Source organism: Serpula lacrymans (assembly GCF_000218685.1).
Source record: "Serpula lacrymans var. lacrymans S7.9 unplaced genomic scaffold SERLAscaffold_10, whole genome shotgun sequence".
Taxonomy (NCBI): domain Eukaryota; kingdom Fungi; phylum Basidiomycota; class Agaricomycetes; order Boletales; family Serpulaceae; genus Serpula; species Serpula lacrymans.
In genome coordinates this window covers 1,432,699-1,454,745 of record NW_006763299.1, presented here as the reverse complement: position 1 = coordinate 1,454,745, position 22,047 = coordinate 1,432,699, and the positions used below count along the sequence as shown (strand labels likewise).

Genomic DNA, 22,047 nt, shown 5'->3' with positions numbered 1-22,047 from the left:
CCAATTTTTGTGTAGTTGATTGGAGGAATAATCTGTAAGGCAAACAATAAGTGCGTGAAAATACCGGTGTAAAAAGAGATACTGCACTGTTTATGGTGCTGAAACAGATGATCATGATGCGGACAGAATGGCGGTGACTACAGAACAAATCTAGCGACTTATATAGATTTTGGACAGAACATTTTGTAACAACCAAGAGTTAGTTACTCTGGCACACACAAGAACACACTATAAAGGTAATGATAGGGGAGTGGTTTCCCCTTAAGCTGCAGAGAGTTTGTTGGTAAACAATAGGAGGACTCGCTAAGGAGTTTCCTGGATCTATTGGGGTATATATACTAATACAGAGTGTTTGTACTTATGTACTGTACAGTTGATAAAGTCAGTGGCTGATGATGTCATGGGGCCTAGCCCGCATGACCAGCTCCACTGTGTGAGAGAGTTATATCTAAAATAAGAAGAAGGCAATGCGGCACGAGAAAGAGGAGTTTTGAACAAAAGGGGAAGTGCCGCGTGGCACCATGTGTGAAAGCTAAAGTATACGAGGTTAAAGCGGAGAATGAAAATGAAGGGAAGGTCCAAAAATTGTGCTATTGTAACACATTTTCTAACATACATTGACTCATCCAGGTTAATTTTGGAAAGGAACATTTCGAACAGATTGCAAAAGGAGGAAGCTAACAAACACGAGGACAGCACGAGGATAGAGGTGTTACGCACAAAGTGCTTAACAAAGTCTGAGGATTCATCCAGGGTTCAAAGAGACTTATCCGAAGACAAGTTCGAGGACATAGTTCTGAGTAGAGTTCTTCCAACGAGAGTTGGTCTTCTTCTGGGTAGAAGTCTGATCTTAGGAGTCTAGCTTTGTAAGTGTAAACTGCATAGAATTGTATTGAAGAAATACCACTACCGTTACAAGGGTATTTATAGGAAATAGGATCAGTGATAGGAGTTAGGTCCTATCTAGGGGAGGCTTGCCTGTTGAGGGCTAACTACTATACTAGGCAATGCAGTCTGCGAAGAAAACAGAAATGTACGTGAAGGAAATGAGACATTGGTCCGATGGTATAGCCAATGAGTAAAGAAAAATGAGTAGTCCATAAAAGGAATAGAAATTGTAACAAGAGGCAGAAGATTATCGGAGGTGGTTGGCATTCCAAGCAGGGGAAAGGTGTATGGAACCGACCCGCTAAAAGCCAAGAAGTTTCCTCAGTATTCAGAAAACTCAGGCATTGAATTACTTGGGCTCAAGCTCGCGCCCGCCGCGGAGAAAAATATGGAAACGGTGGGCTTTTAAATTCCAAAAAATTTGTCTCCCGCGATTATTCCCAGCAACCAGTTTACAGTCACAGTATCCGTGACAGCGTACGATGGCTGAGAGGACACTCTCAAACCCAACTTGCAACTTGAAGGTCCTGTGTATGGCTTGATGGTGAGTCACTCGAGATAATTCAATGTCTGGGTGCAGTCAAAAGGAGAAGGAACATAATTCCAGGTGGCTTTTCACCCAAACTAGGGGAAGGCAGGCTTCGAAAAAAGCCAGGATAGTAATCTCTGCTGGGATCCTTGATTTCCGGTTCATAACGAGGCAAGAAACATCAGAAAATAGGCACAGAAAGCACAGAACAATGCTTGTCCACAATTTCGTTCACAACCATGAAGCCACCTCTGTGAAACGGTGGTCAGCCGGCCCATCGGCAACATAACAACAATGGTGACATAAACGCGACCGTTTTAGGCGGTTTATAGGTTCAATCCAAGTATTCTACAGCAAAACTTCTCCCCTTCATCACGTAGGCCGCAATATTTGCCTAGCCTTTAATCACTCATCGTGCATTTACCCTCAGACAACTCTACCATGCCTACCTTTCCGTATCCTTTTGATCCCAAGCATCGCATGGGTCTGAACGTAAGTACAAGCAAACAACTTGGTACTACATCTGTTTTATTGAATGTAATTGTATATAATTCTTAAATACAAACAACTCCTAAGGACTATCACATGACTGAAGAGTTCGACCACTTCTATGACTTGCCCGAGAACTTGTTTCCTGCCAAAGCCCCCTACAACCGACCTCCCATGTTCCACTTTGGCTATCCCGCAGACCTTGCAAAGATCGAAAAGTGGGCACGCGAGCATGGCTTCACCAACGACTCGATCAAAGCAAAAGTCGGAGAAAATGGTGTTACGGCCGAAGATTTCGAATGGATGCTCGAATTGGGCCTAGTAAGGTTTACACGCAAGGAGGCCACCAAGATAGCTGGTTTTCCAGTCAACATCACACTCGGCAGAAGGAAAAGTGCAGCTTTCTGGTTGGTCTCGCTTTGGACCAATATACAGCCACGTGAAAGGCAAACTGTACCGCTGGTTGTGATGGAGATATCTGAAGAACTTGCGGGGGGACCACCGAATTGGTATTTGGATGCGACACGGTTCTATTGGAACTGGCTTAATATATAGGTAAAATATAGGTAAGTAGATGCATCGTTTTTCATTCGCGTACATTGTCGTTAACAGACTGATCAACTTAGAACTTTGGTCCACTGAAGTCAAGTTGAATTCAAGCCAATAACTGTCGTTAGACTCGCTATGTTCATGCTGTCTCGTCACGCTCACGCTCTCTATTCCTCTCTCAAATGTAATATGTGTGTATCCAGAATTTCAACATAACATTCAAAACGTGCTTATGAGTATCTGGCTAACACCTGCCGAAATACGATCTGCAATGGTTATTGGACGTATTTACAATATCATAATTCGAGTTTCGATATCTTAGAATATCGTCGTGGGATCTAGTGACACTGAGCAAAAGAAAAAATTATCGTTATACGACTCTATGTCGAAAAAATCGATTGTCCATGGCGTTCTTTATAACTGCCACTAAAAGCAGGGTGACAATCATTACCCAGAAGATAGTCTACACTAGTCAGGTAAACGTACTACAACAATGTGCTATACTCGTGATACATTATCCTATCCAATACGAAAGAAAGAAAGAAAGCTAGAAAGACACCCCATAGATAACTTTGACTCTGCTATTCCCTCGGGTTGAAGCTCCAGATCTCCATCACAGTCTTACCAGCCCGTTTACACATAATAGCACAAATCCCATTCTTATGTACAACCTTCCACACACTTTCACACCGCTCAGTTAGATCTCGGATATAGTTTCCAGTGAGCGTCTCAAATAGTCTCACGCGACCATCGTTTCCGCCAGTCACAAGGAAGTGCTGGTCAAATTGGAGGGACGTCACGGACGAATCGTGCGCAGCGATGCGCTGTAGCGTGGTGAACGTCGAGAGTGAAAACGTGATCACGCGACCGTCCGATCCGCCTGTGGCGAGCATGTCGGAGAAAAGCTGGAGCTGACATACAAGAGCGGTGTGTCCTTGTAGAAGAGCGATGCATTCCCTGAAGAGCTCATAATCAGCCATATTTACTGAATGAATAAGAGGTGTAGTTACCCAGTATCAGCGTCCCATACGCGTACTGTGGTATCCAAGCCTCCAGAAGCAACCCGCACGCCATCGAAAGCAACTGAGTACAGCTGGTGCATGTGTCCCTCTAACACGTGTAAGCATTCTCCGGTATCAACGTTCCAGATCTAAGTGAAAGATGAGGAACATTTCTAAGGGAAGGCAGACGGGTTGTACTTACACGGCAGGTGGTATCATAGCTACCACTAACAACTCTATTACCACATACGTCTAAGCATCGCACACTCTGCTGATGCCCTTGTAATAATCTTAACATTCGACCGCGCTGTATATCCCACACTCTCAACGTCCAATCCCGAGAACCTGTGACAGCTATTGGACGATTATGCAACACTTTGATGCACCGGATAGTTGATGTATGCCCTCGCAGCACGTAAATGCAATGTCTGTGTGCAAAGGAAAAAAAAAAACATTAATGTCACTCACACGAACACAGACCGTGTCAGTTACCCACCCCGATTTCACGTCCCATACCCTTAAAACTTTGTCACAACCTCCGCTAACTAGGAGGGAATTGGGTTGACCCCACCCTTCCGAAGCAGAACAGACGTCACTAAGCTTTCCTCGCGTATTCGTATTCTGTGAACTGTGTGAGCCCTTAGGGGGTGAAACTCGAGGTCTGCCTTCGTCGAGTCCTAAAGCGACAAGCATAGGCTGAGATAGGTTGTGGTATTGTTCTCGTGCTTCTTCTGGGTCTGTGCCATTCGGCGTCATATCATCATGTTCATTTCCATGCGTGGACATGTCACCCTCCTGCATTGGAACTTCTGATGTTCCTCTGTGACCCCAAGTTTGATGAGCCTGGTTGGGCTCTTCTTCACCTTGCCAGTATCCACTGTGGCTAACTAAATGGACAGCCCACACGCCTTGTTCATGGCCAGTAAGTGTACGGTTCAAGACGCCTGTTGTGGCATTGAAGATGTGTATGTGATTGCTGGTGAGGGCCACTACGACCCAGTCCGCGTCCATTGCAGCAGAAGTTATCACGCCATTGCTGGGAGTGACGATAGGTACTCGATGTGCGCGCAATATGCGGCCTCCTCGGCGCCAGTTTGACGCTATGGATATATTATAGAATATTACATGAGACAAAATTGAGTCACGTACTGGTAGCATAGGCACTCTGAAAATGTTTACGATAGGAGAACTTAGTATGAGCTAGCCCATCGTGGTCAGAGTCTTGTCCGTAATCTCGTCGCTTCTGAATAGACACAACCGATGCATGATCCGCCGATGACGCAGCGACTTCGTGCTTGGCTTCCATCAGGTCGTCAATATCATCAACGCGGATATTCTTCCTTGAAGTTGAATCCAGGTTGAATTGATGGGATTCACACATCTTCTTCCATAGCCAATCGTCTGATATCAAGGTGTTCCAGCGTCTGCACACCTGGCTGGCTCTGGAGAGTGTTCGAGGATCATCAACGAAGTTCAGTATGTGGAAAGCAATTTCGGGTGGTAGTTCCCTCAGGAAATCCCGTTTGAGCATAGGGATAATATAGCTTGAGATGTATAGCAATTCGGAGGTGGTGCAGTCGTTTAAGAGTGAAACGAGATAGCGTCGGCGAGCGGCGGGACCAGACGAGGCCAGGTTGGCGAACTCGATTCGAGAAAGGTGAGCAGGTTCGTAGGACGCTGTAGCAGCATTCTGAGAGAAGGAGTCGTATGTGGAAAATGGACGCGGCGAAGGAGCTGGAGTAGGAGGAGTTGCTATTGGCATATAAAGGGTGGACGAGGTAATATCGCGCAGCGTTGGAGAGAATTGGGCTTTGTCGACGGGGCCATTGTATGAAGTCTTCATTGGCGTTAGTGATTTTGTCGTGTAGTCCATGTCGCAGCAGTTTCTTTGCTGAAGGCAGTGGACTTGCGGGCCCGAGCGAAGTATACTGGTACAAGCAAGGCAATACGACGCAGTACAATTGAATGGCGGCGCTCCTCTAAAGACACTGGCTAGCGTTTACAACAAAAGAGGCGTAGCTGGAATAGATGCTTTTGGGAGAAAGCTGATGTTGTACTGTAACAAAAGTAACTTGCATTTCGTTGCTCGCTGGGCAAGTCCTGCTATCGGATATCGGCACTAGTTACGGCACCGAACCCTAACCATAACTTACGTGCTGTGGTCGGCAGACGCTACACCTCAACTGCAGCGTGCATCCCTCATTTCCCCTGCAATTTTCAATCTGCAGCTTTGAAAACGTAAGGGAACAAAATAGCGGTTTCTGTCTGGCTTGGATCTATACCACGCGCCTCTACGCTTTTTTTTGACTTATCTCATCACCTGATACCGGCAAGACGATGACTAACAAGAAGAACAAGCAGGCAAAGAAAAAGCAAACTCAGGCCAATGGGGTCAATGGGGTCACCAAGTTTGTACAAGTCACCTCTGAAAGCCATCCTTTTCTCACCCTGCGTTTGTAGAGATGAACAAATAATAATAGATCCTCCGCAGAGCCCAATAAAGTCTGACGGACCATCCTCACCTCCCCCCTCACCTCTCAAACCTGCGGTAGCTTCACCATCAGCACCAGCTAAGCCGGCCAACAATACTGCACAAGCGGAAAAGCGTAAAGAGGAAGGTAATGTTGCGTTCAAAGCTAAACGATATGGAGAAGCTATCGATTTGTATACCAAAGCCATCGGTGCGCCTCCTCTTTATCCTCATCGCATATCGTTGTTTAGCGCATGTTGTGCCAGATTTGAATCCTTCTGAGCCAGCCTTCCTGACAAACCGTGCTGCCTCATACATGGCATTGAAGCGCTTCCGACTGGCGCTGAGCGACTGTCAGCAAGCAGCTACTCTCCAGGCCGAATCTCCGTCATCTAAAACCCTCATCCGCCTTGCTCGTTGTCAATTTGCCCTAGGATCTTCTTCTCCTGCTCTATCAACTTTGCGCACGGTCCTGGCCCTCGAACCACAAAGCCAAAATTGCAAAACGCCAGCGCGAGTACTATCTGATGGAACAACTAAAAGGCATCAAGAAAGAACTTGGCATGGAATGGGGTATGGCACGACTGGCCCTCGATAAATGCTTGCAAAGTATTGACGGAGAAGGTGGTGAGATACCCACGGAGTGGCGTTTGTCGAGAGTGGAACTTGAACTGGCCAGGGGAAGTTGGGAAGCAGCCAACATTGCCGCAAAGTATGTCGTTTTACGCAACAAGGTTGTTTGGTATACAATGATAGCGAACATTTGCCGACATATCTTTCTTTCTAGTGATGCATATCGACTTGAGCCCAACTCGCCGGAAGTGCTAGCTCTTCGGGGGTTAGTATTTTTCTTATGCGGTAAATTACCTCAAGCCCTTCAGCATGTGCAATCAGCCCTGCGATTAGATCCAGCACATGAACCTGCACAGCGGCTAAGAAAACGTGTGAAAGATGTGGAAAGACTCAAAGAAGAAGGTAATCAAGCTTTCAAATCAAATAGATTAGAAGAAGCGATCGAAAAGTACACCGAGACCTTGGAGGTATTACTATACACGTTTTTCTAAAAATTACTGCTTATTCGAGGCTGATATGATTTTATTAGAGAATAGGTAATTCAGAAGAAGAGGGAAAAGGTGGACAGATCCGTGCAACGCTACTTTCAAACCGTGCCACAACACTAGTCAAGGTGCGTATATTCAAGAAAAGGTGGTTAATACCTTTCATCTCCTAACCTGAGGTCAGCTATCACGCCATGAAGACGCTCTAGTAGATACAGAGGAATCTTTGAAATTGCTACCAACGTCTTTCAAAGCTCTTCGCACTCGAGCTCGCATTAATCTACACTTGGAAAAATTCGATGCGGCGGTAGCGGATTTTAAAACATCAATAGAGCAAGCCGGGTTTGAAGGTAGCGACGCTGAAGTGCGTGCTCTTCAAGTGGAGCTCAAGAAGGCCGAAGCTGCGCTCAAGCGGAGCAAGACGAAAGACTACTATAAAATTCTCGGTAAGGCAGCTATGTAGTTGTGCCATCATTAAACATTCACGGCGGCCTGCCACCTAGGTATACCCCGAGACTGCTCGGAGGCAGAAATAAAGAAAGGTTACCGCAGAGAAAGTTTAAAACACCACCCAGACAAGGTATGTGTCGCCTCCCTTTTTTTTTTTTTTAGCTGAACATATATATATGAATAATATCAACAATGTCATTTAGGGAGGAGACGAAGAGAAATTCAAGTTGGTAGTAGAAGCAAACGCCGTTCTGTCTGATCCCCAGCGGCGACAACGATACGATATGGGCGAAGATGAAGACGGCCAGAACGATTCTGGAATGGGCGGTATGGGCGGTATGAATCCGATGGATTTTGCAGAGGTATTCGCCCAGATGCATGGCGGAGGTTTTGGCAGAGGAGGGGGTGGCGGGCATTCATATTCCTACTCCAATTTCGGAGGAGGACCAAGGGGCCATTCGCACGGATTTCATTTCTAGCCCTTTACCATATGGAATACACCGCGATATTTTTGATGCAGGTTCATATACTACAATTTTCACTTTTGCACCAACTCACTCAGACGTGAGGATATTTAAGTATTAGCCAGAGACTCACTCATAAGCATGTTTGGTTGGGCGTGGCCTGGGTCATGATGTTGAAATTCTGAATACATACATATCATGTTTGAGAAAGGAACAAAGAGCGTAACGAGACAGCATAAACATAATGAATTCCAACGACAGTTATTGACTTGAATTTAGCTTAATTTTGATGGACCGAGTTCTGACTCGACCAGTCTGTTAACGACAATACACGCGAGTAAAAAAAAGTACTTACCTATATGTTAAGCCAGTTCCAATAGAACCGTGTAGCATCCAGATACCAGTTCGGTGGCCCTCCCGCAAGCTTTTCAGATATCTCCATCACGACCAGGGGTACAGTTTGGCTTTCACGTGGCAGTATATTGGTAAAAAGCGAAACGAGCCAGAAAGCTGCACCTTTCCTTCGGCCATACGTGATCTTAACCGGAAAACCAGCTATCTTGGTGGCCTCTCTGCACGTAAACCTTACTGTGGCCAATCTGACCATGCGTTGGAAATCTTCGACCGTGACATCATCCTCTCCGACTATTGCCTTGATCATGTCGTTGGTAAAGCCATGCTCGCGTGCCCACTTTTCGACCTTTGCGAGATCTGCAGGATAGCCAAAGTGGAACATGGGAGGCCGATTGTAAGGGGCTTTGGCAGGAAACAAGCTCTCGGGCAAGTCATAGAAGTAGTCGAAGTCTTTAGTCATGTGATAGTCCTAATTGTACAGATATGCACTCAATAAAGCAGATGTGCCAGGTTGTTTGCTTACTTTGAGACCCATGCGATGCTTGGGGTCAAAAGGATAAGGAAAGGTAGACATGGAAGAGCTGTCTGACAGTGAATGCACGATGGGTGAAAGGCTGGGCGAGTATTACGGTACCAGCGTGATAATGGGGTAAGTTTTGTTCAAGTTGTCGAGCAAGTTGTCAACACTGTGGTGCCAATAGGCCGGCTGGCCACATTTTCACAGAGGGGGCTTCAAGGTTGTGAATGAGATGATTGTGGACAGGCATTGTTCTGTGCCTATTTTCTGATATTCTTTTCCTCGTCATGAACCGCAAGTCAAGGGTCCCAACAGAAATTACTGTTCTGGGCTTTTTTCGAATCCTTTTCTTCCCTCAGTTTGGGTGAAATGCCACCTCGTGTAGTCTATCCGTATTCGGAATTATGTTCCTTCTCCTTTTGACTGCACCCAGCCGTCAAATACTCTCGAGTAGCCAACCATTAAGCCATACACAAGAAACTTCTTGGCTTTTAACAGGTTGGTTCCAGAAACCTTTTCCCCTACTTGGAATACCAATCAACTCCGATAATCTTCTGGCTCTGTCCTCCTGTTTGTTGAATCCCTTCTTTCCCAATCTGTTCTAAACGTTCTTTTCTAAAATTACCTTGGATGAGTAAATGATATGTTAGAAAATGTGCCATCCAAAACCTACGTAAGTGACAGAATTTTCCTGTAATCATTGACATTCTCCTTTGTCTTTTCAACACAGTAAGCAATGCAATACTTCACACAGATATTTTACGCGTTTATTGTTTGCCTTACAGACTATGCCTAACCACACGAAAATTGGACTGACTCTCAAAGATCATATTGCTACCTTGGTCCCTGCCTTTGAAGCAGCCGAGTGCACGCGCGGGCAGGAACATTTATTATATGAGCCGTGGAATGTTGCCCTTTCTTGGCTTACTTTTGGACGGAGTACATCCAGGCGTCAGCTCAGTGTTGCACCCCAGCGCTAATTTCATTTCAACTATTCAACTGATGATGATGCGTGTATGTCCCCATCCTATACTCATGCCAGATCCAAGTTTGCGGTCCGTTAGTTTGCAACTTTTTTTCAGCTTCAGGTTCCAACCCTACGAGTGATAAACTGCCCCCTTTACAAGTCGTTCCTTTAGCTCGCACACGGTGGCAGTTTACTGATACTCCAGGTACGGGTTTTGTTTTTAATCACACCAGCCCACTTCTGACTTCTTTCCTCCATCAGACTTGGGTGTAGTAGCTTCTGAAAACGACGAAATTCTGAGCTCGACACTTTCCTCGCTTTCGACTTTTACTCTTTCATCACGGACAGCACCCACTTCTGGCATCTTTCCTCCACCAGACGTGGGTGTAGTAGCTTCTGAAAACGACGAAATTCTGAGCTCGACACTTTCCTCGCTTCCGACTTTAACTCTCTCATCACGGACAGCATCTGTTGCTTTATCCCAGTCAAATGTTCACAGTCGTGTGGACAGAGACTCGTACAGGATCCCCGATTTCGCTATCTTATCCAGAACCGGTCGTGGAGAGAAACTGCGAGAGCAGGTGCCTTTTATTGTAGAAGTCAAGCCGCACACTATCGACGGTGATCCAGAAGTTGAATTCCTAACTATGATGGAGCAAGTTGTGTATCAAGCCAAAGCCGTCTTTAGCACCTACCCTGAACAACAAAGTTTACACGTTATTTGTGCTGTTGGACGTTACTACAAGATGCTCCATTTGAAACGGCATATGTTCGCAGGAGTAGTATTCCCAGATCCCAGCGCAGAATATAGACCTGAAACATCGGGATTTGATGACATTATTTCGATGGAGCGGGCTTGTATTTCCCGTTCACTTTTGAACTACAACAAGACTGACTATGATAAGCAATGGAAAACTCAGTTTACATATGTGTTAAATAAATACATGGATTAGAGTTGGTATATATTGAAGTGGATGTATGTGTAGTAATTTGATGATTTCGCGAACGTAGAGATTTATTTAGTTGCGGGAAAAGCCTCTTCCTGTTGTAAAAACACACCTAACACTCACAGTTGAACGAACCCTGGGATCAAAAGGAGCAGGATATGCGGACGTGACAGACTGAATGATGTGTGGTATTCCGTAGGTTGGGCTGCCAGTGAGCGTAAGTCACTTTCAAGTTTGAATCATTCGATAAGCAATGACGTGAGAGCGCGGTGCGGATCGAAGGCCTTGATTTTCAACTTTCTACGCCTAATGTCAGGTTATTCGTTGAAATTGACGATTATCTAACCTAAAGCGCTAAAGGGGATTCGAGAGGGAATCCGGGGTTTTCGAACAGAAAGCATGTTATCATAGGTTGAGGCTAAGTTGAAAAGCCAAGCTAGTAGCAACCCTTTTTGGAGGCCACGTTCCTGGCGCGACTGGTCAGACTCTGGTCAGGTGTCTCTTCAAATATCTTTTGTCTGGCACGCACTTCAAGTTGCCAGTAAATTAATACGCCAGCACATCCCGCATGCATGTCCACTACCGCTGAGGATGCAGCAACCCAAGAGCGTCAAGGAAATTCCGTCTATGCAGCACTGGCGCGTACGGCCACCAGAGGCATGGCATTATACTTCTCTCGCCCAGTGCGTCTTTTCAGGCCTTCTAAGGGTGAATAAGCAATTTTATTCATCTAACTGTCCTCAATGACTGAATGACTACAGTGAGCGGCTGGCATTCCCTTAGAGGCCTCGCCACCCTACACGGGGCATCTCTGACCCCGCACTACATGGTTTCGCTCGTAAAGAAGCAAGGTGTAGTTTCTTCGTTCTTATCATCTCCCCATCCGCACCATCTCATAGTGTTTTCCCCCACGACCAGTTTATGGTGATACCCAAACACTTTATACCTCCCATGCTAGTCAACGCTGCGCTGGGAACTGTTCTTTGGACGACGTACACGGAAACATCTACTTTCCTCGACCTACATCTCGGTCCTCACCCTACTACTCTCGCCGCTCTTTCAGGAGCTATGGCGGGAGGTATGCAAGCTTTGGCTGCTGCACCTGCCGAAAACGTACGGCTCATTATCGAAGGGACTGCGGGTAGAAGCTGGTCTTGCGCGTGGAAGGAAGTGTTTCGAGGTACAGAACCTCCGCAATCCATGGGAAACCAGGAGACCATCAGGGAGATGAGGCAAGTCAGGGACTGGATCAAAGAAGTCAGGGATACTGCTGGCCGAGGCTGGGATGGTTGGGGATGGGGATGTGCGAAGGATGTATGTGGTAGGGAACTCGTTCGCTGACACTGGCATGCAATGGGAACTAATGATCAGGTACTTGAAACTTGTCTTACACCGTGCAGGCTTTGCGGCCTTTTTTGCGATATTCGAAATCACTCGAAGAGTGGCAATACATATGAAGAGCGCAACTTACCGTGTCACGCCTTTGATCACTTCGGAAGGGGAGCAGGAGAAACGTCTTAGGCGCTATCTGCCTCGGACTGTTCATGGGGTAACGCTCGTAACGGGAGGCGCGATCGCTGGTCTTGCTTACGAGGTCCTGAGCAGACCATGGGACGCGGCAAGAAAGACTGTCCAGCTTGATAGAATTCTACATTCGCCAAACGAACGGTCTCCTTCGGTCGCGATCTTGAAGAAATTTCGAGACGAGGGTCTGATATATTTTTTCCGCAATCCTACTACTCCTCATGCAACTACTTCAAATGGGAGTCGTCGGATATATACTTTCCTTCGTACGATTGCTCGCGTTGGTCCTTGGGGAGTAGGGTTTTTAGTTTGGGAAGCACTTGGACCAGGGATACAATGAGCATTTTATTTTGTTGACGCTTGAATATACAACACCACATCGCTATCGCAGTACTATCATCTAATTAGGAATACATAGAATCATTACATACCCGAACTCGAAAAACTTATCCTTCAAAGTACCTCATCATAGGAGCTTTCGTCTTCTTAGGCAATGTGCCTCGCCAACTCAAAACACTTGGACCGTCTTTCAAACAAGAGCCGGATTGAGCAACGAAAACAGAGTTAATAAAGGTGGGACCTCTATGAAGACCTACGGAACTGGTATATGAAATACACAACGCACTACCGTCCGTTTTGCAGTGGAACCACTTTCCAGCGGCCCAATAAAATATTTGCACGCAATACCAGCAAGTCCCTCAGCATCTGCAGCGAATCCTTGACCACGTTCAGCTTACTTCCCGCAACCTCGTGCCACTCCACTGGCACTTCCTCAACAGGTATACCTAGCTGCTTGGCGAGCAGCAATAGCTCAACGTCAAATATCCACGTCGCAAGGTGTTGAGCTGGGAATATTTGCTGAGCGGCGCGGCGGGTAAATAGCTTGAAGCCGCACTGCGTGTCTCGAATATGGCCGACGCCGACGATGCGAAGGATCGTGTGTAGACCGTACATAAGTATGTTTCGAATGAATGAGCGCTGACAGAAGATTCAGCTTCCACAAAGCACGCAAGAATATTCTGTCGCTTTTACCTTCACCACAGCTTCAGTTTTAACGAGATGGGCTCTACTTCCGACTACAACGGCAGGTTCATTTTTCGGAGCAAGCTTGTCCATAGCCTCCCACAAGAGCTCCAAGTCCTCGAACCGACTTGCGCCATCTGCATCTACCATCAGCAACCGCTGTCCCCGCGCATACAGCATCCCATGCCTCACGGCACCGCCTTTCCCCAAGTTCTTCTCCAGGGTGACGACACGTATATCGCTCTCCGGATACTCCCCTGCGAGCTTCACGCCCAGCGCCGACGTCTCGTCCGCAGACCCGTCGTCAACGATGAGGATTTCATATGTCCGTGACTTCTTCAGAGCGGGCGTGGAAAGGTGGGCGAGCGTGGTGGAGAGCATTGAGGGAAGCCGTGCGGTTTCATTGTAGGCGGGAATGACGACTGTGAGGTCAACGGACCCTTTGTCTGCGAGAGAAGGAAGAGGTTTTGGTGTATTGGGCGAGGAGCGGGAGCGATATTTTTTTTCTGATGGACGGGTCACTATAGGTGGAGGGGATAAGAAGACGAGCGCTAGATAGAACTAAGTATGATCAACGATACGAGATTGGGACGAGAGCACGCCAAAAAGTCAGAACTATGGGATACGAGATCCCTGACCAGATAAGTTTGTCGTCCTTGCTTAGGCGCAACACCTAGGAAGGTGGCCCCGGGCTCGAAGAACAAGGATGAAACGGTATTCATCATACGAATCGACTAGATGTCGTGGAATCAAAGGTAAAAGCACTCACGCAGGGCACGGTCACTGCCACCGCGGTAATAGCGTACACCAAGACAGGCTGGTCCATGATTCAAACTATTTAGGACGTATTATCGTCGCATATGCCAGTCAGAATGCAGGTCGTTCTCAGAGGGAATATAGAAATGAGGGTAAAGGAAAGAGAGCTTGGTCGGTCGCGGTGGACACTGCTCAAGCTGAAACTTGCAAGTGCCACGTGTGCGTGCGACTTTCAATCATATGGCCAAGTCTACCCGTGGCAAGGTTTTCAGGCTTGCACACAAGTTGCACTCCCTTCTTGTTCAAGCATGGATATTGTAGAAACATACCCGGAACATCTAGGTGAATAAATATAATCAAACTGGTACTCAGGTGCGACACAGCCTGTGGTTTGCAGAACTTCGTCTAAAAGCGAGTCAAGAAAGAACAATGTTCCAGGCCTCATATAACAAATATTCGTCTGTCTTATCCTCCTTAGCCGCTGAAAATGCAGCGAGCACAGTACACAAGTGAGTCCTTGAAAGCATGGTAGATATTTGGCTAGTCACGGAATCTCACCGTTCATGCGTTAGGCCAGAATAGAATACTTGTTGACCTCTTCGAGAAGTCTACCCCAGCGTCCGCCGTGCCAAGAACTCATTTCCTCCCATTCCTCCCCTTCGAACAAACCATTAAAGCACCTCATCACGGCACCCACAATGATATCCGCGTACGAAAACGTATCCCCCATGATCCATTTACCCTCGCTCTTCGAATACCATGCGTCAACGACCCCAAGAAAATCCTTTGCATTCTTCCAGTGTTGTTCACGCTTCGGACCTTCGGGTGAAATATCCTCCAACTTACTACCAACTCTCATCTCGACACTTTTCCTGAAGTATTCCTCATTTGTGGGTAATATCTTCGTGTAGTTTTTGACAACTATCAACGGGACCATCGGGCCCATACTCTGCATGAAAGCGGAATCAAAGACGCTGATGAGAGCTTTGCTACCACGGGGAAAGACGGTGGGTGTGGATGGATACGTTTCGTCGAGGTATTCTGCGATGGCGGAAGAGTCGGAGACAATGGCACCTGTAGAAGGGTCCTGGATAACAGGGACAGTGTAGAAATCGCTTCCGTCAGGTTTACGCCCAGTAGGTTTGGCACCGATGGCTTTCATCCGCTCTTCGATATCCTGTGATTCGATCCAGACGGATTTGAAGGCTAAGCCTTTGTAGGCAAGTGTGTACCTATGACAGCGAACATGTAAGTCAGGTTATTAACGATGGCTTTAATTGCGCTACTCACCTTGCTTTGAATACGTTGCCAGAAAAGGCTTTTACGGGCCCTTTGCCTGGGATATCGTATAGTATAATTGGTTGAGACATGAGTAGATAATATGGGTCGTTTGTCGTTTGTCCAAAGTTTACCGGAGGTCTAGTCTCCCTAATTACTGATATGACAATCGATGTCAGTATACAAGGTCTGCGGCTCCGAACTAAGGCCCGGACCCGGTGCGGTGCTAATAACGCGGACGATTCCCTCGCACTTTAATTCAAAGACCGATAGCTCCGAACGAATACTATTGAATAAGTCGGAAGGGCCACATAAATGTGGCATTGCTACCAAGTTGTTTTTTTGTAATATATTCTATTAGTCAAGAACAGTATAAGGGATGTGGTGGTCGAGGAGGGTAATACAAGTGATTTCAAGGTAGGTATGCCAATGTCTATCAAACCAGTCTGTTGTGGTTGTTGTGGAAGGGAGGAGGACTGGTTCTCCAAGTTTTGTTGGATACCGTCTCATTAATAAGTCAAGGACTATAAGATCTCCTGTCTGAAGATCATTGTAATGTAGCAGGTCTTTAACTTCACGGTTATGGTAGCCAGTACGGTCATCATAGATAGTATTTTGGAGGGATGCAGTCTTCGTCGGTTAGTGGTGTGATTGGAAAAGGGAGGGAAAAGGACAAACTTTGGATGTGGTGGTGAGATGATTGTGTTCGGACCAGGCTAAGACAATGTCAATGTTAAGATCATAGGTATTATTTGGTAGACATACATCCCTCTGGATAAGCCATTCGAGATAACCAGTTTTGTATGGTTTTAGGAGTGTGTGTACCTTGTGGATGGATGATCAAACTGTCGCTCATTTTCGTGTGTATGAAACCGGTGATTCAAATGGTAATTGGTTCATTGCCTCTACGATTGCAGAGGTATGTAGATAGTTCTTGGTTGGTTGCTTTACGCCATCCACCCCAATTTGATTCAATTGGAATGTATTCAGGGACAAATATATTGTTCTTGAAATTGTGGTAGTTGATCAAGTTGTTGAGAGTGCTGTGGTGTGGTCAGCGAAAATTATAGGAGTTCATAAGTGAGTGACCTAAATGTATTGTCAGAGAACCACTCGCAGTAGGAAATGTCAGTGTTTACGTGTTTGGGATAATTCATTATAGTACAGTAGAGAAGGGAGTATGTGTTTTTTTTTTGTGCTGTAGTTTGAAGTTTGAAGGTGTGAGATATAAAGATAAAAAAATAGGAGAGAATAAGAAATAGGAGAAGGATGAGGCATGAGGAGGATAATGTATACGTGTTTATGATGCAATCAATGATGACGTATGGGCAGAGAAATGCGTTCATGTGTGACACAATTTTTTGGGTGTTTTTGATTCAAGTTGAAAAGCAGTGATAGTGTCGGATGTTTGGTGAGAGCTTTCAGGAAGAGAAGTATCAGTGAGTTTAATGAGCTCTTCAATGTCTTCATCAGATTTATCAATGACTTTGATAGAGCGAGCGTTTATCTGGAAAATCTGTAACAAATAATTTAGTCAAAATATATAATATCTCTTGTGGTACATACACAGCGGATATTGTCATCTTCTTTCCAGTTAAACACTTGCAACTTTCCGCTCACAAGTATAAGAGTTCCGGGTTGCAAATAGTCATACCATAGAGATGGGTGGATCAATTTATTGTTGTTATCTCAGATGTCTAATTGGCAAAGCCTAGCTGATTCATGTCGAAAGGGATAATCACCATAATCAGGTAGGATGTGAGGATCATATGTCATATGCAGAGTAGCTGAGAAAATTTTCATAAAAGCAAGTGGTATAAATTTGAAATGCGTACATTCTTGATTTGTTTGTAAGCTTGTATCAATGTCTGCCATTATGAAATCTTCAGCCATGGTTGATTTCGAAGCAGTAGATTTTGAAGAGGAGGCTTTTACAGTTTCAGCCCCAGGGATTGGTCGTTTAGATACTCGTTTTTGAACGGGTGCTGTGATATATGGTTGCGGTTGTTTGGTCTATTATAAACAATGTTGACAAAATTTATAGTAATATGTGATATTCAAATACCGTGTATAAAGTGTCTGTGGTAACATGTAACACATTGGGTGTTAATGCGTTATCGGCAACATTGATTGTCCATAATTTGTGATTGATTTTATTAATCATATGGTTTTCATTGTCTATATCCTGATTGTTTTCAACTATATCGGCAAGAGATGCCAGCTGGTTATTGAATAATATAGAAGCACATTTGGTAGCCAATGTGCCTTGCGTGAGTACAAGAACTGCTTTTGGTGAAGTTTTATCGGTGATGTATTTTCTCTATTATCAATGATGAATAACAAAATATTGTGCAAGTAGTTGGGCATACTTTATAAGCAGGACCAATATAGTGGTTTCCTCAAGCAGATAGTTTTGTTCCATTTGATGCTGGTTCACTTTGATCGTAAAGAGTTGTCTCGTATTCTTTACCAGTATCATTATCCTTGAAAGCAAAATTGTCATTTGTAGTTGTATATCTTGTTAGGTCTTCGGCAAAATTTAAATGAGAGAGGGCGCTTTTTTTGAGACCTATAAGATAAGATACGACCTGGTCATAGATATGAGTATTAATTTGGTTTGAATATATAGGGGAGGTAAAAGACATAATGAAGATTGTGTAACAACCAAGAGTTACTTACTCTGGTGCACACAGGAACACACTATAAAGGTAGTGAATGGGGAGTGGTTACCCCTTAGGCTGCAGAGAGTTTGTTGGTTAACAACAGGAGGACTCGCTGAGGAGTCTCCTGGATCTATTGGGGTATATATACTAATACAGAGTGTTTGTACTTATGTACTGTACAGTTGATAAAGTTAGTGGCTGATGATGTCATTGTTAGTTTTGGTGATTCTGCACCTTTGTGCTACCTATATATTTTCATTCCTTTCTCTATCTATTCTTCTATTATTCACTATTGATTGTGTTCTCTATTATTTCGCCTTTGTGGCTGCTTTGTTTACCTTTGTTTACAAAACTTCGGACAGTACTGCAGAGTCTAATGCTTCCTATTCTCTAGTTACTCACATTGGACTCTAGTTCCAGTCCCTGATTGCTCTCAGCAAGTGGCTAGACACTTCCTTCAAGCTTTGTTCTTAATAGTCATGGGGCCTAGCCCGCATGACCAGCTCCACTGTGTGAGAAAGTCATATCTAAAATAAGAAGAAGGCAATGCGGTGCGAGAAAGAGGAGTTTGAACAAAAGGGGAAGTGCCGCATGGCACCATGTGTGAAAGCTAAAGTATACAAGGTTAAAGCAGAGAATGAAAATGAAGGAAAGGTCCAAAAATTGTGTTATCGTAACAGATTGTAAGGTCGTACAATTGGGAATGGATGTCTTTATATCATAAAATAATGATGTTGTCTATATATCATGATGATGGCAAGAATGTCGATCAATCGCTGTTGATTAAACATTAGGCTGAAGTGTCTTATGTGATAGCATGCTGCTTACCATGTTTTTAATCATTTGTCAGTATTTTGTGAGTGATAGACCTCTGTTTCAGACAGAGGTCTTTTTGTGAGTCATTTTGTTGCTTTTATGTTGTTATTGGGCAAATCTTTACGCATAACACATGTTGGATTTGTAGATGTATCCAGAGATAGAGCGTAATTTTGTAGTTGGTTTAGTTGTTGTGTAGAGTTCATTGATTACATGGACTGATTAACTGCGTTGTCGTCAATATGGGGTGGATGTATATAATTTTCAATATTGCTTAGCTGATTTTGTGTGAAAACAATCTCATCAGTGTCACCAGTCTCAAGTATAGTTTCCAGCTTTAGTACATAGAGTTGTTTAGTTTCAATACAGATGTCTTGTGATTGTCAACATTGAATTTTATTCTGCGAAAAGGGACGTAAAATGAGCAAATCATCAAGAGATCTTACACGAGATAACATAACATAGGGCGCTTCAGTGCCTCTATAATGGCACTGTTTAAAGTTTGACCTTGGGATTTGTGAACGGTAATGGCAAGTGCAGGTAGTATGGGTACCTGGATACGTTTAATATTGTATTTTTTCTTTGAATATGGATGGATAAAGGACAGGTTAACGGAATCTTCCAAAGCCACGACATGGTCAGATGATAAATGTGGTAGGTCACTGCCACAGTAGTCGGGTGCATGGATGATACACGATGTTGCATGTCAACGACCTTCTGTATCAGTTCTATACTGTATACGTTTCAATGTTCCAACGCAACCATTTACAATCCCTGATTCAACATCAAAGTTTTGGCAAATCATTACAGGCATGCCTATTGCAAGAGGCAATTTACCGGGTCTCTGGTTAGTGGTTCCAGAATGCAGATTATTCAAATGATCAATCAAGTCATTATTTGTTATAGATTTACCTTTTTGTAAGTCTTGTGAATAATACCAATGGATCTGTTTGTTGTGTTTATAAACAAATGCTATTGCAGCACAATAATTAAAGGTGTCTTTAACTTGGTTATCACAAACTATTACAGGTGCATTCCTCCATTGAGCATCATTCCAGTCTGGTTGTACATTGTTGAGGGTACAAGAACACAACAATTCATAATCTGTATAGGTACATTTTCCTTCCCTTAGTTGTGTTAAAAGATCTAAGAATCCTTTATTGGCATTTCCAGACTGTCTCATAACTTCATCAAGTATTACTACTGTTTTGATGGACATCCATAGCAGCTTTCCAAGCATAATATTTTCAGTATGTGTTGTTCCTAATTGTCTTATGTCTACATGCATATATAACCTTGTTTGTCCAACAGGAGGTAATTGTGCAAAGTCACCAGCTAAAACAATGTTAATGCCGCCAAAAGGTGATGTACAACCTTTTGCGTCAGTCAGTGCTTCACTAATTTGTAACAACAATGCGCATCCAACCATTGATATTTCATCAATGAAGAGATAGTCTACACCTTCCCACATTGAAACAAGATCAGCATGAGTTTTTCACTTTTGTACAATGTCCAGTTCGTTGATTCAAACTAAGTGCAGAATGTAATGTCATACCTGATATATTTTGAGCTGCAACTCCAGTATAAGATACTAGACGAAAATGTCGTGTTTGTTTTCTTATCAGAAAGAAATCTTTTAAACAATTAATAATACATGATTTTCCTGTGCCCCTAGCACCACTAATAAACATTCGAAGAGGCTTAGGATGTGCAAGTAAACTATGGTCTGTAATAATTTTAAATGCTCTTATCTGTTCTTTGTTTAATGAGTTTTCTCTTGCCATAGCGTCTACATCAACGTCGCATTCAATATATTCGGTAGGAATTCCGTGTTTAATCTCAGTTTGTGCTTTGTTTGGATGTGGAATATGTGTTGTTCTAAATGCATTTCCAGATACGATAGGATTATTTTGGAACAAGAATTGGTGAACAGTAGACTCGGAAGTCGATACAGTATTGTCATCAGGTAATATTTTATTCTTTCCTCCAATCAGAGGCTTTTCCGACTTTCTACACTAGAAGTTCCCTCGGTTATTCGTAAGCGAGAATTTTGTACTTTGCAGATGGAGGACAACAACGAAAAAAACGCCACCCCAAACGGACCGCTAACAACCGTTTCATGCTGACTAACAGCTTTTTCAAGATTCAAGGTCTCCCACTCAAAAAATAGCCGAGATATTTATAAAACCCACTACCTAAAGGTAGCGGGAATACCGTTTCATCCTTGTTCTTCGAGCCCGGGGCCATCTTTCTAGGTGTAGCGCCTAGGCAAGGACGACAAACCTATCAGGTCAGGGATCTTGTATCCCATAGTTCTGACTTTTTGGCGTGCTCTCGTCCCAATCTCGCCCACCTTTCCACGCCCGCTCTGAAGAAGTCACGGACATATGAGATACTCATCGTTGACGACGGGTCTGCGGACGAGACGTCGGCGCTGGGCGTGAAGCTCGCAGGGGAGTATCCGGAGAGCGATATACGTGTCGTCACCCTGGAGAAGAACTTGGGGAAAGGCGGTGCCGTGAGGCATGGGATGCTGTATGCGCGGGGACAGCGGTTGCTGATGGTAGATGCAGATGGCGCAAGTCGGTTCGAGGACTTGGAGCTCTTGTGGGAGGCTATGGACAAGCTTGCTCCGAAAAATGAACCTGCCGTTGTAGTCGGAAGTAGAGCCCATCTCGTTAAAACTGAAGCTGTGGTGAAGGTAAAAGCGACAGAATATTCTTGCGTGCTTTGTGGAAGCTGAATCTTCTGTCAGCGCTCATTCATTCGAAACATACTTATGTACGGTCTACACACGATCCTTCGCATCGTCGGCGTCGGCCATATTCGAGACACGCAGTGCGGCTTCAAGCTATTTACCCGCCGCGCCGCTCAGCAAATATTCCCAGCTCAACACCTTGCGACGTGGATATTTGACGTTGAGCTATTGCTGCTCGCCAAGCAGCTAGGTATACCTGTTGAGGAAGTGCCAGTGGAGTGGCACGAGGTTGCGGGAAGTAAGCTGAACGTGGTCAAGGATTCGCTGCAGATGCTGAGGGACTTGCTGGTATTGCGTGCAAATATTTTATTGGGCCGCTGGAAAGTGGTTCCACTGCAAAACGGACGGTAGTGCGTTGTGTATTTCATATACCAGTTCCGTAGGTCTTCATAGAGGTCCCACCTTTATTAACTCTGTTTTCGTTGCTCAATCCGGCTCTTGTTTGAAAGACGGTCCAAGTGTTTTGAGTTGGCGAGGCACATTGCCTAAGAAGACGAAAGCTCCTATGATGAGGTACTTTGAAGGATAAGTTTTTCGAGTTCGGGT

At 44.7% G+C, this 22,047-nt stretch overlaps 9 protein-coding genes across 9 annotated transcripts; 5 read left to right on the top strand and 4 right to left on the bottom strand.

Moving 5' to 3' along the window:
* Positions 1 to 1,364: 1,364 nt before the first annotated feature.
* On the top strand, positions 1,365 to 1,891 carry SERLADRAFT_473479 (uncharacterized protein; the record flags this gene model as incomplete). Its single annotated transcript, XM_007320999.1, has 1 exon — positions 1,365 to 1,891. The coding sequence occupies one exon, from the start codon at positions 1,455 to 1,457 to the stop codon at positions 1,704 to 1,706; it is 252 nt and encodes an 83-aa protein (XP_007321061.1).
* A 913-nt stretch (positions 1,892 to 2,804) lies between these two features.
* SERLADRAFT_357303 (uncharacterized protein) lies at positions 2,805 to 5,239 on the bottom strand (the record flags this gene model as incomplete). Its single annotated transcript, XM_007320998.1, has 7 exons — positions 2,805 to 3,412; positions 3,466 to 3,605; positions 3,659 to 3,884; positions 3,953 to 4,056; positions 4,345 to 4,556; positions 4,606 to 4,696; positions 4,784 to 5,239. 7 exons carry the CDS (start codon positions 5,216 to 5,218, stop codon positions 3,037 to 3,039), a joined length of 1,584 nt encoding a protein of 527 aa, XP_007321060.1.
* A 554-nt stretch (positions 5,240 to 5,793) lies between these two features.
* Positions 5,794 to 7,913, top strand: SERLADRAFT_440542 (uncharacterized protein; the record flags this gene model as incomplete). The annotated part of the gene is made up of 9 exons (XM_007320997.1): positions 5,794 to 5,864; positions 5,917 to 6,137; positions 6,178 to 6,443; positions 6,478 to 6,638; positions 6,714 to 6,966; positions 7,029 to 7,112; positions 7,169 to 7,430; positions 7,488 to 7,564; positions 7,638 to 7,913. 9 exons carry the CDS (start codon positions 5,794 to 5,796, stop codon positions 7,911 to 7,913), a joined length of 1,671 nt encoding a protein of 556 aa, XP_007321059.1.
* Positions 7,914 to 8,253: 340 nt separating this feature from the next.
* Positions 8,254 to 8,894, bottom strand: SERLADRAFT_416958 (uncharacterized protein; the record flags this gene model as incomplete). The annotated part of the gene is made up of 2 exons (XM_007320996.1): positions 8,254 to 8,721; positions 8,776 to 8,894. 2 exons carry the CDS (start codon positions 8,824 to 8,826, stop codon positions 8,254 to 8,256), a joined length of 519 nt encoding a protein of 172 aa, XP_007321058.1.
* Positions 8,895 to 9,557: 663 nt separating this feature from the next.
* On the top strand, positions 9,558 to 10,689 carry SERLADRAFT_440540 (uncharacterized protein; the record flags this gene model as incomplete). Its single annotated transcript, XM_007320995.1, has 3 exons — positions 9,558 to 9,720; positions 9,852 to 9,941; positions 9,998 to 10,689. 3 exons carry the CDS (start codon positions 9,558 to 9,560, stop codon positions 10,687 to 10,689), a joined length of 945 nt encoding a protein of 314 aa, XP_007321057.1.
* A 566-nt stretch (positions 10,690 to 11,255) lies between these two features.
* Positions 11,256 to 12,547, top strand: SERLADRAFT_371963 (uncharacterized protein; the record flags this gene model as incomplete). Its single annotated transcript, XM_007320994.1, has 4 exons — positions 11,256 to 11,391; positions 11,445 to 11,536; positions 11,602 to 12,004; positions 12,084 to 12,547. The coding sequence occupies 4 exons, from the start codon at positions 11,256 to 11,258 to the stop codon at positions 12,545 to 12,547; spliced, it is 1,095 nt and encodes a 364-aa protein (XP_007321056.1).
* Positions 12,548 to 12,831: 284 nt separating this feature from the next.
* On the bottom strand, positions 12,832 to 13,668 carry SERLADRAFT_350685 (glycosyltransferase family 2 protein; the record flags this gene model as incomplete). Its single annotated transcript, XM_007320993.1, has 2 exons — positions 12,832 to 13,185; positions 13,240 to 13,668. Coding segments are annotated over 2 exons (783 nt in total), but the record flags the coding sequence as incomplete, so codon positions are not given.
* Positions 13,669 to 14,312: 644 nt separating this feature from the next.
* SERLADRAFT_473468 (uncharacterized protein) lies at positions 14,313 to 15,464 on the bottom strand (the record flags this gene model as incomplete). Its single annotated transcript, XM_007320992.1, has 2 exons — positions 14,313 to 15,218; positions 15,277 to 15,464. 2 exons carry the CDS (start codon positions 15,354 to 15,356, stop codon positions 14,555 to 14,557), a joined length of 744 nt encoding a protein of 247 aa, XP_007321054.1.
* Positions 15,465 to 16,096: 632 nt separating this feature from the next.
* SERLADRAFT_440537 (glycosyltransferase family 2 protein) lies at positions 16,097 to 21,947 on the top strand (the record flags this gene model as incomplete). Its single annotated transcript, XM_007320991.1, has 4 exons — positions 16,097 to 16,183; positions 21,034 to 21,444; positions 21,499 to 21,825; positions 21,885 to 21,947. The coding sequence occupies 4 exons, from the start codon at positions 16,097 to 16,099 to the stop codon at positions 21,945 to 21,947; spliced, it is 888 nt and encodes a 295-aa protein (XP_007321053.1).
* Positions 21,948 to 22,047: the final 100 nt, after the last annotated feature.